Genomic DNA, 18,744 nt, shown 5'->3' with positions numbered 1-18,744 from the left:
ATCCGAACTCCACTGTGGTAGGTGCTGTACAGATCCAGATGAAAAAGATGTTCCCTGCCCTAGAGTTCACAATCTAAATCTCCATACAAGACAAAAGACAACATGTGACTACAACAGGCAGATGGAGGAGCCCAAGGAAACAATGAGATAACATTCATTACCGTGATAGGCAGGAATCTGAGTAATATCTATATTATTGATAATGTGAACCTCAAAATATTTGAAGGTGCAGGAGACCATCTGACCTACCTTCCTCTCCTCCCCAAGACATTCCATCCACCACCAATCCTATTTATCACCCTCTCTTTGATTGTTCCCCTTTTGTCAGCAGCAGTCTTTAGAGACATGAGAGATCCTAATGGTTCTTCCTTGGCTGCCCCTAGCATGACTGTCCATGTTTGAATATTAGATCTATTACTAGAACATTATGACAAAGCTCATTTAAACTGGACTTTTAACTACCCAACAAGAAAGAATGCCAACAGTGCTTTCTTGGGATGTATGCATGTTCCTGCTACAGTTTTACATGGTCTTACCTTCTGGAATCTTAGGGCTAGTCTACATGGTGCAGCAAAGACTCTAGAGGGGTGTGGATTTTAAAGCAGTCTAAGGTGTTGCACTCTAACTGCCCCATGTAGATCCTGATGACAGGCTCTTAACAGGGCTACATTAATGCAAACTAGATACCTTTTAGAGCACACCATCATGGTTTGCACAGGGTAGCTAGAACTCATCACATTAGAGCTCTCTACAAATCACAGCCTTCTAAAGTGCTTTGCTGTGTAGACAAACCCTAAATCCTAAACACCATGGGGTATATTCTGCCTTTGAACATGCATAATTCTGATAAAATATTAATGGGATTTCCATCTACATACAGAACTCACAAAATACTTTCCCAGTTAGTGTCATTTGACTGGTCAATTTTTTTTGCATTACGGTATCTGTCATCAGTGAATAGCAGCATGATCAATAGTATATACTCACTACTTTGGGTTTTGAGCTACATTTTCAATTGTGTAGTTGATTGACTCAGCAATTCGTGGGAGATAATGAGACAGAATTTTATTGTTTTCAATTGAAGATCACTTTAAGGGTTTTCAGGTTATGAAAAACATATTGAAATATATGTATTCCTTAAGTATATTTAGCTGTCAGTATTTCCAGTGCCTCCACATTACATGCTAAAATTTCTACTTCCTTTTTTTTCAAAGGCAGGTCAAACAAACCCAACAGTAAAGCTGTTTGTAGTCAATCTATATGGACCAACACATACACTGGAACTCATGCCACCTGACAGCTTTAAATCAAGGTATGTAATTTAATTGTTTTGCGAAACTCACGACTACCTCTGAGACCATCTCTTTCTTTATAGACCAACACAAAAGCTCAATTTAACTGGAGAGCTCTTGATATTCATCCCCAGGGCTGAGCATGGGCATCCTTAGTGGAAGTCCCAAGTATGTAGAATATGCACCTTTCTGAGATCCATCAGAGCCCAAATTTATTTTCGATTTAGTTATTTATTGCACTAGGTATTTACCTCATCAGGGAGCTAAGATTCTAGAGAAATGGTAGAGGGCAGAGGGTTGTGAACAGAGATTTTGCTTGAGGTCAGTGTAGAACGGAATTATGCCATTTGTTTGCCCTGTTCCCACTTGCTGGCAAAGTTGGTTTCAGTTTCTGTGATGCACCTGGAAAATACAACAATGGGTGCATTATCAATAAATAAAATAAATACATTTCGATAAACTTCTTTAAAATGTAAAGTGATATATTTAGGAACTTTTCAAATCATTAGACATAAAGGATTTAGTTTATTCCTGCAGCCATATCACCTGTCAGATCCAAGGAGATCACATAAACTAAGCTGTGATCCTGTCCGATCACATAGGCTAGGCTGTGTTGGACTTTGTCAATGTCTGCTACAGAGATCTCTGGGCATAAGTAGGTGCTTCAGGAAATAGTGAGATGATTTACTAGGTGTGACTCCTCCTCCTTTTGAGTCAGTACTGAAGTAGTGACAGCATGGTGCTGCCAGAAATTGTCCTGCTGAAGTTACTGTCTTTTGCATGAGGCATAAAGCTGAGCTCTTGACCCCCTATGCTTATTAAAGATCTTTTGGAACTTGCTTTAAGGACAGGAGAGTTTTAATTAAAGTCTTCCAGCCAAATTCCAATTTATGTCATTATATTCTGCCAGCCTAAATTCCCATTGCAGCTTCAGCTTGCTATGATAGTCCATTTTACTTCCTGCCCTAAATTGTTAGGTAATGTTATTTGGTGCTATTGAACACCGCTGACTGCATTCTAGAGGTAAAGGAGGCAGTCACTGTGTATCATCACCTTGCCCTTCATCATAGAACAGTTTGAGGCTTATTTAAATATTAGTAAAATAGTTTGAGCTCTCCAGCTAAAAGGTGGTAAATAAGATAAAGAATTAAGTTACCACTAGTCCAAAAAAGCAGGGAATACACTTTGTTGTTTGTGCAGTCCTGCAAAGCCTGAACGGTTTTACAGTTTTTAACGGGTTCTTTGAAATGGCCATGACATTAACACTATGGGCCTGAATTATCACAGTTTCATACTGCTATAACTTCATTGACATCAGTAGAGCTACACCAGAGTCCTATGGTAATAATTCAGGGGTGAATCAGGTCCTGTTAGTTGCACATGCTGGCATGAATACTTACTGTTTAGATAAAAGGAATGATTTTGAATGGACTGTGCTTGCTGAAAATAGATTTTTTCTCTGAAAATGGAGCCTTTTATGAAAGACATGAACACAAATCGAATGTTTGCTAACTGTTCACTGGTGGAAGCAAGAGCATATGCCCTTCTAAAAGAGCTAAAAAAACCCCAACAACCAAAAAACACAAAACTGGAGAACAAACTTTTAAATGAAATGGATTAAAATCGTTCTTTAAATCCTACAAAGCCAGTGAAAGTATCAATTATATACAATGGAATTCTTGAAATCTTCAAGAAAAGAAAAAAGAAGCACATAAATTTACCAGTTTTGTAAATTCATTCTTGCTCCTTAAGTCATAGAATCATAGAATCATAGAATATCAGGGTTGGAAGGGACCCCAGAAGGTCATCTAGTCCAACCCCCTGCTCGAAGCAGGACCAATTCCCAGTTAAATCATCCCAGCCAGGGCTTTGTCAAGCCTGACCTTAAAAACCTCTAAGGAAGGAGATTCTACCACCTCCCTAGGTAACGCATTCCAGTGTTTCACCACCCTCTTAGTGAAAAAGTTTTTCCTAATATCCAATCTAAACCTCCCCCATTGCAACTTGAGACCATTACTCCTCGTTCTGTCATCTGCTACCATTGAGAACAGTCTAGAGCCATCCTCTTTGGAGCCCCCTTTCAGGTAGTTGAAAGCAGCTATCAAATCCCCCCTCATTCTTCTCTTCTGCAGACTAAACAATCCCAGCTCCCTCAGCCTCTCTTCATAAGTCATGTGCTCTAGACCCCTAATCATTTTTGTTGCCCTTCGCTGGACTCTCTCCAATTTATCCACATCCTTCTTGTAGTGTGGGGCCCAAAACTGGACACAGTACTCCAGATGAGGCCTCACCAGTGTCGAATAGAGGGGAACGATCACATCCCTCGATCTGCTCGCTATGCCCCTACTTATACATCCCAAAATGCCATTGGCCTTCTTGGCAACAAGGGCACACTGTTGACTCATATCCAGCTTCTCGTCCACTGTCACCCCTAGGTCCTTTTCCGCAGAACTGCTGCCTAGCCATTCGGTCCCTAGTCTGTAGCGGTGCATTGGATTCTTCCATCCTAAGTGCAGGACCCTGCACTTATCCTTATTGAACCTCATCAGATTTCTTTTGGCCCAATCCTCCAATTTGTCTAGGTCCTTCTGTATCCTATCCCTCCCCTCCAGCGTATCTACCACTCCTCCCAGTTTAGTATCATCTGCAAATTTGCTGAGAGTGCAATCCACACCATCCTCCAGATCATTTATGAAGATATTGAACAAAACCGGCCCCAGGACCGACCCCTGGGGCACTCCACTTGACACCGGCTGCCAACTAGACATGGAGCCATTGATCACTACCCGGTGAGCCCGACAATCTAGCCAGCTTTCTACCCACCTTATAGTGCATTCATCTAGCCCATACTTCCTTAACTTGCTGACAAGAATACTGTGGGAGACCGTGTCAAAAGCTTTGCTAAAGTCAAGAAACAATACATCCACTGCTTTCCCTTCATCCACAGAACCAGTAATCTCATCATAAAAGGCGATTAGATTAGTCAGGCATGACCTTCCCTTGTTGAATCCATGCTGACTGTTCCTGATCACTTTCCTCTCATGTAAGTGCTTCAGGATTGATTCTTTGAGGACCTGCTCCATGATTTTTCCAGGGACTGAGGTGAGGCTGACTGGCTTGTAGTTCCCAGGATCCTCCTTCTTCCCTTTTTTAAAGATTGGCACTACATTAGCCTTTTTCCAGTCATCCGGGACTTCCCCCGTTCGCCACGAGTTTTCAAAGATAATGGCCAAGGGCTCTGCAATCACAGCCGCCAATTCCTTCAGCACTCTCGGATGTAACTCGTCCGGCCCCATGGACTTGTGCACGTCCAGCTTTTCTAAATAGTCCCTAACCACCTCTATCTCCACAGAGGGCTGGCCATCTCTTCCCCATTCTGTGATGCCCAGCGCAGCAGTCTGGGAGCTGACCTTGTTAGTGAAAACAGAGGCAAAAAAAGCATTGAGTACATTAGCTTTTTCCACATCCTCTGTCACTAGGTTGCCTCCCTCATTCAGTAAGGGGCCCACACTTTCCTTGGCTTTCTTCTTGTTGCCAACATACCTGAAGAAACCCTTCTTGTTACTCTTGACATCTCTTGCTAGCTGCAGCTCCAGGTGCGATTTGGCCCTCCTTATATCTTTCCTACATGCCCGAGCAATATTTTTATACTCTTCCCTGGTCATATGTCCAACCTTCCACTTCTTGTAAGCTTCTTTTTTATGTTTAAGATCCGCTAGGATTTCACCATTAAGCCAAGCTGGTCGCTTGCCATGTTTACTATTCTTTCGACTCATCGGGATGGTTTGTCCCTGTAACCTCAACAGGGATTCCTTGAAATACAGCCAGCTCTCCTGGACTCCCTTGCCCTTCATGTTAGTCCCCCAGGGGATCCTGGCCATCTGTTCCCTGAGGGAGTCGAAGTCTGCTTTCCTGAAGTCCAGGGTCCGTATCCTGCTGCTTACCTTTCTTCCCTGCGTCAGGATCCTGAACTCAACCAACTCATGGTCACTGCCTCCCAGATTCCCATCCACTTTTGCTTCCCCCACTAATTCTACCCGGTTTGTGAGCAGCAGGTCAAGAAAAGCGCCCCCCCTAGTTGGCTCCCCTAGCACTTGCGCCAGGAAATTGTCCCCTACGCTTTCCAAAAACTTCCTGGATTGTCTATGCACCGCTGTATTGCTCTCCCAGCAGATATCAGGAAAATTAAAGTCACCCATGAGAATCAGGGCATGCGATCTAGTAGCTTCCGTGAGTTGCCGGAAGAAAGCCTCATCCACCTCATCCCCCTGGTCCGGTGGTCTATAGCAGACTCCCACCACTACATCACTCTTGTTGCACATACTTCTAAACTTAATCCAGAGACACTCAGGTTTTTCCACAGTTTCGTACCGGAGCTCTGAGCAGTCATACTGCTCCCTTACATACAGTGCTACTCCCCCACCTTTTCTGCCCTGCCTGTCCTTCCTGAACAGTTTATAACCATCCATGACTGTACTCCAGTCATGTGAGTTATCCCACCAAGTCTCTGTTATTCCAATCACGTCATAGTTCCTTGACATCACCAGGACCTCCAGTTCTCCCTGCTTGTTTCCAAGGCTTTGTGCATTTGTATATAAGCACTTGAGATAAGTCATCTGTTGAGATAAGTCATCTGTTTCTCTCAGAGTAAAACAAAATTGAATTAATTGAATGAATATTGACGTTGTTCAATCTTTCTTTCCATCCTGAACTGTAAAGCTAGCAACAACTGAATTCACAGACTGTCCTGTGTGGTCCTACAGGGACTCACTTCCCAGAGTTTGAGACTTTGGTGTGAAGCTCACTCTATCTTTACTAAGACTAATGTTAACATTCTCAGTTCTCTTTGGGATACACTCAGTTAAAAAAAAATCCATTCTGCTGTTGCATCATGGAAACCAGAGCAAGGCTGTACAAACCTGGAAAAATCAATTTTAATTTTACCTATTAAAGCATAATGCCCTAGTTATCTAAAATAGAAAGTTGACATAGGTATGAGTCAAGCATCGTATGAAAGTTATGATCTGCAACTCGCATTCAAGTAAACTGAATGTTTGTCAATCTGAGTCTTACGTGCACATAAAACATGTACAAACATGAGAGAAGTCAAGAGCTGGGTGGGCCTTTTAATGATTCTGATGCTTTAGTATTAATTTGTTTCAGCAATCAGTGTTTTGCAGTCCCATTAGTAATAAGATCAGCAACGTGTTTCTCAAAAAAACAGTAATGGGAGCCTTTAAAAATTCTCTAGAGTTCTGTTCACTTTTAGGGATATTTTTTATATAGAACTTTTAGCAAAAAAATCTTTCTGAAAATAGATATTGTGCATGCCTTAACCACGAAAGGTGACATATACTTCTTTGTGCTCCCCTAAAGCCTCACTTAGGGTGAGGAATTTAGGCCCAGATCTTTGAGTGCCGTTGAATCACACTCAGTGCAGGATCTGAGAGGGTGGCAAAGCATGCCTCTGATTTAGGGAGCATCTAAAATCTTGTTAGATCCCTAACATAAGTGAGAGCAGCTTCAGGGCTGCTTTAACCTATCCTGGCTGCAAAAGCCCCATTGAAGCCTTCTTCCAGCCCAGAATTGCTTAGGTGCTCTGGACATTTCACTCTATACATGAGGTTGTCGGGTATGGTGTAAACTGGCAGTATGAGACTGGGATTTACCTATGCAAGCATGTCCCTGAAGTAAATTACTATTTTACACTGCAAAAGTAGTACAAAGGAGCTGGAGACCCAGTGTCAACAATCTCATCCTTAAAGGGTCTGTGTTCTGAAAAGTAACTGCAAAAATTGTATCACTCAATGTTTCTATTCACAGTGTGTAACTAGATCCGTTCTTCTTCAATGACATAGTTTTTTACTACATTTTATGTCTCTCAATTTCTTGGGGCCCATACAAGGAGGAATGTCTGTGCAATACACAGAATTGTTGACTAAGAACCCAATTCTGTCCATGGAATGGATGTTTTGCTCTTGATTTTAATGGGACTAGGATCAGGTCCTATGTTCCAATTGTAAAGCCAAATCTCAGTTACCTATACCTTTGCAATCTTCAAAGACAGATGTCAATGCACAGTCAGGTAGAAAAGATGTAACTGAGGAAAGTTGGGGAATATTTATAGTTGGTGATAGGGAAGTAGGAAAGACCCCAGCTAGACTTTCAAACCCCAGGTTGAGTTTTAGGACTTGCAGTTAGGGGGGCAAACAGCAACAAACCATCCTATATTTACTAGTTAAATTTGATCTGGAAATCACTGAGGAGCAAAAAAGAGAACCATACAACACCATTGTTAAGGAATCACAATTTAGAGTAGAGCTATGCCTTAAGGGACATTACATAAGTTCAGATATAGGGTCTTGGACTTGAGCTGGACCTGTGGCCGGGGCCCAAAGTATCTCAGCTATTTAATTTGTTTCCTTTTGGGATCACCCTGCTCCTTTTCTCGTAACCTTATTAAGCTGGATGTTCTGTCTCTATGGCACTCTCATTCCCTTCTGGTCTGGGGAACGCTAATGAGCCTACTGTGGATAGTTGAACTTTTTAAAAAAACTACAAGATATTAAATCACTTTGTTCTTTTTTAAAAAAATTATTTAAATACACCCAGTATAATTTTAAATGCCTGACAGAATGCTAAATGTCTGAATTTTGGTTTTATATTTACATGCTAAAGCATATAATAAATTACTCCCAAACTGGGATTTTGTATGACAAATTTCAACCTCTCCAGTTATTTTTTTTTTTCGAATCAAGTTATAAACACTCGAAAAATTGGATTTGTGTAAATACAGATAAAATGTAATAACCCTGCTATGAGACTCCACTACCGTCTTCATTGTTTGCAGTATTTCCACATCATCAGATTCATTTATATATGTATTTTCTGTTTGTGAATGTGGGGGATGGGGTAGTTAGATATTTAAGAACTGGAAGGAACCTCAAGAGGTCATCTAGTCCAGTCTCCTGCACTCATGGCAGGATTAAGTATTATCTAGACCATCCCTGACAGGTGTTTGTCTAACCTGCTCTTAAAAATATCCAATGATGGAGACTCCGCAACCTCCCTAGGCAATTTATTCCGGTGCTTAGCCACCCTGACAGTTTGGAAGTTTTTCCTAATGTCCAACCTAAACCTCCCATGCTGCAATTTAAACCCATTGCTTTTTGTCCTATCCTCAGAAGTTAAGAAAAACATATTTTTTCTTCCTCCTCCTTGTAACAACCTTTTACATACTTGAAAACATGCCCCCTCTCAGTTTTCTCTTTTCCAGACTAAACAAACCTAATTTTTTCAATCTTCCCTCATAGGTCATGTTTTCTAGACCTTTAATCATTTTTGTCACTCTTCTCTTGACTCTCCAATTTGTCCACATTCTTCCTGAAATGTGGCACCAGAACAAAGGCACTTGCAACCCTTCGCAGCTTGGTATCATCCACAAACTTTATAAGTGTACTCAGTATGCCATTATCTAAATCACTGATGAAGATATTGAACAGATCCAGACCCAGAACTGATCCCTGCGGGACCCCACCCATTATGCCCTTCCAGCATGACTGTGAACCACTGATAACTACTCTCTGGAAATGGTTTTCCAACAGGTTTTGTACCCACTTTACAATAGGTCCATCTAGGTTGTATTTCCCTAGTTTGTTTATGAGACAGTCATGCGAGACAATATCAAAAGCTTTACTAAAGTCAAGATATACCACGTCTACCACTTCCCCCCATCCACAAGGCTTGTTACCCTGTCAAAGAAAGCTATCAGGTTGGTTTGACATGATTTGTTTTTGACAAATCTTGACCGTTACTTATCACCTTATGATCTTCTAGATGTTTGCAAATTGATTGCTTAATTATTTGCTTCTTTATCTTTCCAAGTACAGAAGTAAAGCTGACTGGTCTGTAATTCCCTGGGTTGTCCTTATTTCCCTTTTTATAGATTGGTACTATATTTGCCCTTTTCCAATCTTGTGGAATCTCTCCCATCTTCCATGACTTCTCAAAGATAATCGCTAATGCCTCAGATATCTCCTCAGTCAGCTCCTTGAGTATTCTAGGATGCATTTCATCAGGCTCTGGTGACTTGAAGACATCTAATTTGTCCAAGTAATTTTTAACTTGTTCTTTCCCTATTTTAGCCTCTTCTGATCCTACCTCATTTTCACTGGCATTCACTATGTTAGACATCCAATCACCACCAACCTTCTTGGTGAAAACTGAAACAAAGAAGTCATTAAGCACCTCTGCCATTTCCAGATTTTCTGTTATTCCCCTTCTCCCTCCCTCCCCTGTCCAATTGAGTAATGGGCCTACCCTGTCCTTGGTCTTCCTCTTTCTTCTCATGTATTTGTACGATGTTTTCTTGGTACCCTTTTGGTATCCAGCTAGTTTGATCTCATCTTATGCCTAGGCCTTTCTAATTTTGTCCCTACATACTTGTGTTATTTGTTAATATTCATCCTTTGTAATTTGACCTAGTTTCTACTTTCTGTAGGACACTTTTTTTTTAATTTTTAGATCATTGAAGATCTCCTGGTTGAGCTAGGGTGCTCTCTTGCCATACTTCCTATCTTTTCTATACAGCAGGATAGTTTGCTCTTGTGCCCTTAATAATGTCTCTGAAAAACTGCCAACTGTCTTCTATTGTTTTTTATCCCCTTAGATTTGCTTCCAATGGAATCTTACTTACCATCTCCCTGAGTTTGCTAAAGTCTGCCTTCTTGAAATCCATTGTCTTTATTTTGCTGTTCTCTCTCCTACCATTCCTTAGAATCATGAACTCATCATTTCATGATCACTTGCACCCAAGCTGCCTTCCACTTTCAAATTCTCAACCAGTTCCTCCCTATTTGTCAAAATCAAATCTAGAACAGCCTCTCCCCTGGTAGCTGTCTCCACCTTCTAAAATAAAAAATTGTCTCCAATACATTCCAAGAACTTATTGGATAATCTGTGCCCTGCTGTGTTGTTTTCCCAACAAATTCTGGGTAACTGAAGTCCCCCATCACCACCTAGTCTTGTGCTTTGGGTGATTTTGTTAGCTGTTTAAAAAAAAGCCTCATTCACCTCTTCTTCCTGGTTAGGTGGTCTGTAGTAGACCCCTACCATGACATCACCCTTGTTTTTACCCCTTTTATCCTTACCTAGAGACTTCCAACAAGTCTGTCTCCAATTTCCATCTGAACCTCAGTCCAAGTGTATACATTTTTAATATATAAGGCAACACCTCCTCCCTTTTTTCCTTGCCTGTCCTTCCTCAGCAAGCTGTACCCTTCTATACCAATATTCCAGTCATGCGTATTATCCCATCAGGTCTCTGTGATGCCAACTATTTCATAGTTGTTTTTATTTACTAGCATTTCAAATTCTTCCTGCTTATTCCCCATACTTCTCACATTAGTATACAGACATCTAAGATACTGATTTGATTTCCACCCCCCGTTCTGTCTTGTCTCTCCCTTATCCCTGCTATAACAGCCTATGCTCCCCACAAATTCCAAACCTTCTCCCAGGTCTCCATGTTCTTGACTTACCTGTGGGCTTTGGTCACCTGCCCCCATCAAACCTAGTTTAAAGTCCTCCTCACGAGGTTAGCCAATGTGTATCCAAATATGCTCTTCCCCTTCCTCAGTAGGTGGACCCCCATTTCTGTTTAGCGGTCCTTCTCCCTGGAACAGCATCCCATGGTCAAGGAAGCTGAAGCCCTCCTGGCAACACCATCTTTGCAGCCAGGCATTCACCTCCAGGATGCATCTGTCTCTGCATGGACCCCTACCCTTGACGAGAAGGATCAAAGAGAACACCACCTGCACTCCGAATTCCTTCATCCATACTCCCAGAGCCCAATTTGCCAAATTGTTTCATTCCACCCCTCCCCAAAAATCAAAATGTTTCATTTTAACATTTTCAAAATGAAACATTTAAATGTTTCTATTTGAAATGACTTTTTGTTTAGAAATGTCCTTCAAGTTCATGGAAGAATAAATAAATAAATTCTGAAATCAATATGAAACATTTTGTTTCAGGTCGAATTAAACTTTTTGTTTGACTTGAAAAGATTTTTTTTTAACTTTTCAATTCATTGTCTCCCCTACCCCCCAATCCCGATTTTTCAGAACTACCAGCAAAGCAACAAATAATGATTTCCAGAGCTCTAGCTCTCGTCCTAGCTCTGCTTATAGACTTGTTATGTGATGGGAGAATTCATTCCACCCTCTGTCCCCTCGTCTTTAAAATGGTAGTGACAATCTACCAACAATCTAACCTACCTCACAGGCTTGTTGTAAAAGAGTAAGCCATTAAGATCAGCATAGCAAATGGATGGAACATGTTATGTAAATGCAAAGAACTAAAGTATTGTAATTTAATCATAGACATTATGGTCATCTGATCCTTCCCATTGAATACTTTCAATTCCTTAAGCCCTTATCTGTCATAAATTTCCTATTTAAATTATTATTTATGTTATTTGTGTGTATTAGGGTAATAACCGGGGACCAAACTAAGACTGATAACTCATTCTTCTAGGTGCAGTGCAAACACATGGTAAAAGACAGTCCCTTCCCCAAAGAGCTTAGCATCTAAGTAGACAAGAGAGGTAGAACATAAGAGCAGCCATACTGGGTCAGACCAAAGGTCCATCTAGCCCAGTATCCTATCTTCTGATAGAGGCCAATGCCAGGTGCCCCAGAGGGAATGAATAGAACAGGTAATCAGCAAGTGATCCATCCCCTGTTGACCATTCCTAGCTTCTGGCAAACAAAGGCTAGGGACACCATCCCTCCCCATCCTGGCAAATAGCCATTGATGGACCTATCCTCCATGAATTTATCTGGTTCTGTTTTGAACCCTGTTTTATTCTTGGCCTTCACACATTCTCTGGCAAAGAGTTCCACAGACAGACTATGTGTTGTATGAAAAAAATGCTTCCTTTTGTTTGTTTTAAAATTGCTGCCTATTAATTTCATTTGGTGACCCCTAGTTCTTGTGGTATGAGAAAGCGTAAATAACACTTCCATATTTACTTTCTCCCCACCAGTCATGATTTTATGAGTCAAGATGATTCAGTCTTATCCCCCCTTAGTCATCTCTTTTCCAAGCTGAAAAGTCCCAGTTTTATTAGTCTCTCCTTACATGGAAACCATTCCATCCCCTTAATCATTTTTGTTGCCCTTTTCTGAACCTTTTCCAATTCCAATATATCTTTTTTGAGAGGGGGCGACCACATCTGCACACAGTATTCAAGATGTGGGTGTACCGTGGATTTATATAGAGGCAGTATGATATTTTCTGTCTTATCTATCCCTTTCTTAATGATTCCCAACATTCTGTTTGCTTTTTTGACTGTTGCTGCACATTGAGTGCGTGTTTTCAGAGAACTATCCACAATGACTCCAAGATTTCTTTCTTGAGTGGTAACAGCTAATTTAGACTCCATCATTTTACATGTATAGTTGGGATTATGTTTTCCAATGTGCGTTAGTTTGCATTTATCAGTACTGAATTTCATCTGCAAGGTTGTTCTCTAGTCAACCAATTTTGTGAGATCCTTTTGTAGCTGTTCACAGTCTGCTTGGGACTTAACTATCTTGAGTAGATTTGTATCATCTGCAAATTTTGGCACCTCGGTGTTTACCCCTTTTTCCAGATCATTTATGAATATGTTGAATAGGACTGGTCCCACTACAGACCCCCGGGGGGACACCACTATTTACCTCTCTCCACTCTGAAATCTGACCACTTATTCCTACCCTTTGTTTCCTATCTTTTAACCAGTTACTGATCCATGAGAGGACCTTTCCTCTTATTCCATGACAGCTTACTTTGGTGAGGGACCTTGTCAAAGGCTTTCTGAAAATCTAAGTACACTGTATCCACTGGATCTCCCTTGTCCACATGCTTGTTAACCCCCTTAAAGAATTCTAGTAGATTAGTGAGGCATGGTTTCCCTTTACAAAAACCATGTTGACTCTTCCCCAACAAATTATGTTCATCTATGTGTCTGACAATTTTGTTCTTTACTATAGTTTGAACTAGTTTGCCCACTACTGAAGTCAGACTTACTGGCCTATAATTGCCAGGATCCCCTCTGGGGCCCTTTTTAAAAATTGGCATCACATTAGGTATCCTCCAGTCATTTGGTACAGAATCTGATTTAAATGACAGGTTAGAGACTCAGTTAGTAGTCCTGCAATTTCACATTTGAGTTCCTTCAGAACTTCTAGGTGAATACTGTCTGGTCCTGGTGACTTATTACCCTTTAGTTTACCAATTTGTTCCAAAACCTCCTCTAATGACATATCATTCTGGGAGAGTTCCTCAGATTAGTCACCTAAAAAGAATGGCTCAATCTCCCTCACATCCTCAGCCATGAAGATCCATGCAAAGAATTCATTTAGTTTCTCCGCAATGGCCTTATCATCCCTGAATGTTCCTTTAGCATCTCAATCATCCAGTGGCCCCACTGCTTGTTTATCAGGCTTCTTGCTTCTGATGTACACAGTGTGGAACACAGGAAGTATTATTGCCCCCATTTTGCAAATGGGGAACTAAGCCACAGACATATTAAGATAAGAGGTACTTAGCACCCACAACTCCAGCTACAGTTAATGGTAGCAGCAGTTGCCCAGCATTTCTGAAAATCAGGCCCTAAGGCCCTGTTCCTCAAACACCTTTAAATGCCTAAGCACTTGGCGGATCTGGGCCTAAGTGACTTGTCCAAAGTCACTCAGGGAGTCTGTGGTAGATCCATCAAACTGTATCTCCTGAGTCCCAGTTTTTTTTCCTTAACCAAAAGACCAGCCTTCTTTCAATATAGCACGCGACAGTACTTGATTGTAATGAGTTTGGTTACTGTGGCGGTTCAATGACAAGACAGAACACAGCTTTTAGCAAGCAAGCAAGCTGGTCTCTGCTAACGGGCTTCTGCCTGTCAGCTTTCCACCTTCCCCTTTATTCTCTCTCTCTCCCCCCGCGCATTACATTCTCCAACAGATAAAAGGAATACATTGGCTTTGTTTAACATTCTTATTTACCAATTTCTATCTACCGCATTCCTTGCTCTCGGGCCTTGAGCCCAGTCCTGAGAGGCTTCCCACGATTCATATCATCTTGGCGAGATTCCAAGGTTGATGTCCTTGGATGGAGCAGTGTGTGCACTACTCCTACACAACACTCCGGGTGTGCCCTGAATGTTGCCAAGCGCATAAACCTTTATGAATCCTACATCCCCTCCTTTTTTGTTTATTTGTGCTCGGCCATCTCATGGTAGCCATCAATTTGCATTTGCAAGCCAATTAACTCCCAGACAGACAAGGTCATAACTCGTGGAGCCTGCCAGGGCGGGTCTCGACAAAGCCTTAACAAAAAGGAATACATTGTACACAGCAGCAGCAAAAAATAAGCTTAAGAAGGTAAAGTGTGATTGGCCTGGCCCCGATTAGCCATGCTAGAGTACTGGGAAGAGAGGTTCGAGTAAGCGGCGAGCATCATCTCATTCCCAATTTCCTCAGGGTGATGACATACTGGAATAAGGCACGTACCTAACAATTCTTCAGCTGCTACAAAATCAAATAAACAAAAGTGGGTAACATTTGCTATTGAAGCCAATCTTTCCCATAGGTTATATGTCATTCGGGCCTGTAACGGAGAAAGCGCTCCCGAATCAACCCCTCCAGGAAATAGCAGGCACAAAAGGCATACAATCAGTACAGAATTAGCAGTAATTTGGGCGAGAATTGCCACAAACAAAGTCTCAAGAGTCTCTGGCTGTTGGTTTGCTGCCAGTCTTCGTTGAGCCACGGCGACCAATGCTTTTACTGCTCCCCATGTCACGGGCTGGCTTGGGACGCTACGCCTCTTCTGTTTCCGTCCCGCCGTTGTCGACCCGGGAGGCACCGCGGTCTCCTCCAAGGTCAGCTGAAAATCCGGTATGGGGTTCGACAGCCCTGGTGCCACGCCATGCTGTTTCAGTGCCGGTCGCACACACCAGGCCGGAGCCCACAACGGTCCTGCAGGGAGAAACACAGCAGCATATCCCCGACCCCAAGTGATTAAAGGCACTGGGCCCAACCATTGCGGATCGGGGAGCTGATGGTAATAGACACGCGGTCTTTCCATTTGTGAAAATGCCGATCCGCGGGGGTCTGCTGATCTGCGTTCAGCGTTAAATTATTTAAAGTAAACAAAAGGATATGCAATTGTTGCTGAATGTCTCCTAAGATTCGGAGACGCAGCTCCCCTTGTTTTAATTGTTTGTCGAGCAAGATTTTTAGCATGCGATTTGCACGTTCAACAATAGCTTGGCCTGTGGAATTATAAGGGATCCCGTGTTTGAGACGGATGTCCCATTGGGCACAAAAGATGAAAAGTGCTGTGGAGCAATAGGCTGGGGCATTATCCATTTTTATCTGGCTCGGGTGACCCATAACAGCAAAACAGGCTAGCAAATGGTGAATAACTTTGGGAGTGGCTTCCCCATGCTGTGGCGTCGCCCAAAGGAATCCCAAATAGGTATCAATGAAAACATGTAAAAACGAATAGGGGTGGAATTGTGGCACGTGAGTGACATCCATTTGCCACAGCTGATTCGCTGCGGTACCTCTGGGGTTAACGGCATAAAAAAAGGTAGGGGCAGCAGCGGCACAGTGGGGGCAGGAATGAACAATAGAACGTGCATGATCAGCAGGAATATGAAACTGTCGGGCCAAAACAGAGGCAGACTGATGAAAAAAGGAATGGCTTTCAGTGGGGTCAGAAAAAAGGGAATTTACCTGACCACGTAACGCGCGATCGGCGTGCGCATTGCCTTCAATGAGTAGCCCAAGCAGAGGGGTATGACTGCGAATATGAGCAACAAAATAAGGGAAATTACGAGTGGTGAGGAGATACTGTAAAGACAAAAACAGGCGAAGGAGGTCCGCATCGACCTGAGGGGTAATGAGGGCAAGGGGTAAATGATCAATTACCTGATAAACATAATGCGTGTCCATAATGAAATTAAAGGGACAATCAGCAAAAAATTGAAAGGCCAAAATAACAGCAGCTAATTCCAAGGACTAGTAAAGCTCTCCAAGCGCTGTGCATGCAAATATTGTTGTACAAGTGAATGAAGCGCTTTCAGCTTTTCTAGAGGGAGGGGCCACTAGTCAATCCATACGGGCTCTAAGGATTGCCATACCAATGGTAATGCAGATGGCAAGGTGGGTGAGGGAGGATTTTGGGCCATTATATATTAATATCGAGGGTGGTGTCCAGCTTTGTAAGTAAATCACGGCCCCAAATATTGAGGTGGACAGGGAGTACAAAAGGGCGGATTGTAGCAAGGGCACAGCCTCCTGGTTTAGAGACCGTGACCCAAGACAAACTTTGGCGCCCAGGTTTGCTACCCCCGATCCCCCACAACTCTTTAGAAGGAACTGTTGGCCAACCGACTGGCCACTCCGGATCACGAATCACCATAACGTCAGCTCCAGTGTCCACCAACCCTGTAAAAGGAACATTATTTAAGAGAAGTGTTAACTGAGGTTTTGAGGGGCGGACTGACATTGTCAGAGCAACAAGTGGAGAGGACGTATTGTGAGACGGTGACTGAGACAGCGTCGATCCAAAGCCGTTCCCGCCCCGGGTTCGATCCTCTGCGGCTGGCACCTGATAGGGGACTAAAATCAATTGTGCAATTGACCGTCCACGCGGGAGCGATTGCGGAAGATGGGTCCACACCTGAACCTTAATAACACCAGTGTAATCAGCATCGATGACTCCTGGGATGACAAAAAAACCCTGTTTCCCAGCGTGTGAGCGAGGGAGAACCAGACCCACAAATCCGGCAGGGAGAGGTCCCGTCACCTGTGTAGGTATGGCGCAAACCTCCCCTGGCAACTGAAAATCAGCGTCCTCCTGCATAATCAAATCAAGCCCTGTACTTCCGGCAGTCGCCGCCCTCATGGAATCTATGGATTGTAAGGCAGAGGAACAGTTGTCTGAGTGGGAAACACCCCCGTTTGGCCCTGGGTTCGGGGGGGACCCGTCGTGTGGTTTCCCGACCCGCTACGACACTGATTAGCCCAGTGATAGCCCTTCCGACACTTGGGGCACTTCTTTGAGGGGCGGGCGGGCGCCGTCGATGAGCGGCACTCCCGCTGAAAGTGACCCTCCTTACCACAGCGGTAACAACGCTTCCCCTCCTTCCCGGTTTTTCGCAGGGCGGCAGCCAGAACTCCAGCCTTATGTGCTTGGGTTCCGATGTTTTGGCACGCCCGCAGCATGTCCGACAGCTCTAGAATTCCAGAGGCTTGTGCAGCCTGGAGAGCACGGCGGCAATCCTCGTTCGCATTTTCAACCGCCATTTTTAACAGGATCTCCTGAGCTGCCGCAGGGTTATCCACCTGTCGGAGGATAGCCTCCTGCAATCTGTTGGTAAAATCCATAAAGGACTCTGATGCGCCCTGACGGATACTGGCAAAGCTTTTAGTAGGCTTGCCCGAATCCGGGACCTTCCGGAAAGCATGCTGGGCGCAGGTGGAAATAATGGGGAAGACAGCCTGAGGGAGTTGAGACTGCAGCTGCACGGTAGCAAACTGGCCCTCCCCTGCCAACTGCTCATAAATGACACCTTGCTCTCTATATACCTGGGCTTGGCGTTCCGCCATCTGCCGATACTCACTAAGCCAAATAACATACTGACTGGGTGTCAGCATCATGCGCAACAGCGCCTTCCAGTCTTCAGGGATCAGGAAGTACCCACTACCTAGCCCTTCAATGAGACCACGCACATACGTGCTAGTCAGGCCGAACTCGCGAATCGCTTTCTTTACCTCTCTCATCACCGAGTAAGGCAAACTGACCCAGTCTGCAACCTGGTTGCCCTGGCCATCATCCTGCCAGGTCACAGGACAAACTGAGACCAGATCAGCCAGCTCCTCTGCTGTAAGATCTGAGCGAGTCTTCGCTGCGTGAACCATTTGTTGCACCAGCGAAAGCCTCTGAGCAGACGCAGACGACCCCCCGGGGGGCCCCGGAGCATGGGGCCCCACGGGCGGAGGGCGATCACACACCGGCTCCGGTGGGGAAGGCCAGGGAGGCGGTGGTAATAGAGGCACTGGGGGCGAAGCAGGGGGAGGGATGGTTGCAGGAGCGGACGGGGGTGGCGGGATCAGCAGCCCCTCTGTTGGCGCGGGAGAGGGTCTTTCTGAGGTGACACACCGTGTTGCATCGGTAGGAGTGGGGGTGGCTGCAGGAGCGGACGGGCGTGGCGAGATCACCAGCCTCGCGAGGGAGGGCCTGTCCGAGGCGACACGCTGTATCGCGTCGCGGCAGAGGTGCCAGGCATGTAAAGCCTGCACGGACGCCCGAGGCTCTTTGTGCAATGTCTGGCCCAACCGCTCCCAGTCCGCTAGCTTAAGGGTTCCGGCTTCAGGGTACCACGGGCATTGGGCACTCACCTCCT

The 18,744-nt window shown here is 43.9% G+C and overlaps 1 protein-coding gene across 3 annotated transcripts in view; it reads left to right on the top strand.

Annotated features, from left to right (window-relative positions):
- Positions 1 to 18,744, top strand: part of DPP10 (dipeptidyl peptidase like 10) — an 860,783-nt gene that overhangs the window by 795,125 nt on the left and 46,914 nt on the right. For all 3 annotated transcript variants that reach the window (XM_074967232.1, XM_074967233.1, XM_074967231.1), the window contains exon 10: positions 1,215 to 1,312. In XM_074967232.1, the coding sequence (XP_074823333.1) occupies positions 1,215 to 1,312 (98 nt within the window). The remainder of the gene's footprint in view (positions 1 to 1,214; positions 1,313 to 18,744) is intronic.

This window comes from Natator depressus, chromosome 11, assembly GCF_965152275.1.
Source record: "Natator depressus isolate rNatDep1 chromosome 11, rNatDep2.hap1, whole genome shotgun sequence".
NCBI classification, from domain to species: domain Eukaryota; kingdom Metazoa; phylum Chordata; order Testudines; family Cheloniidae; genus Natator; species Natator depressus.
Note: the sequence above shows the minus strand (reverse complement) of the source record. Positions and strands in the feature narration are given on the sequence as shown.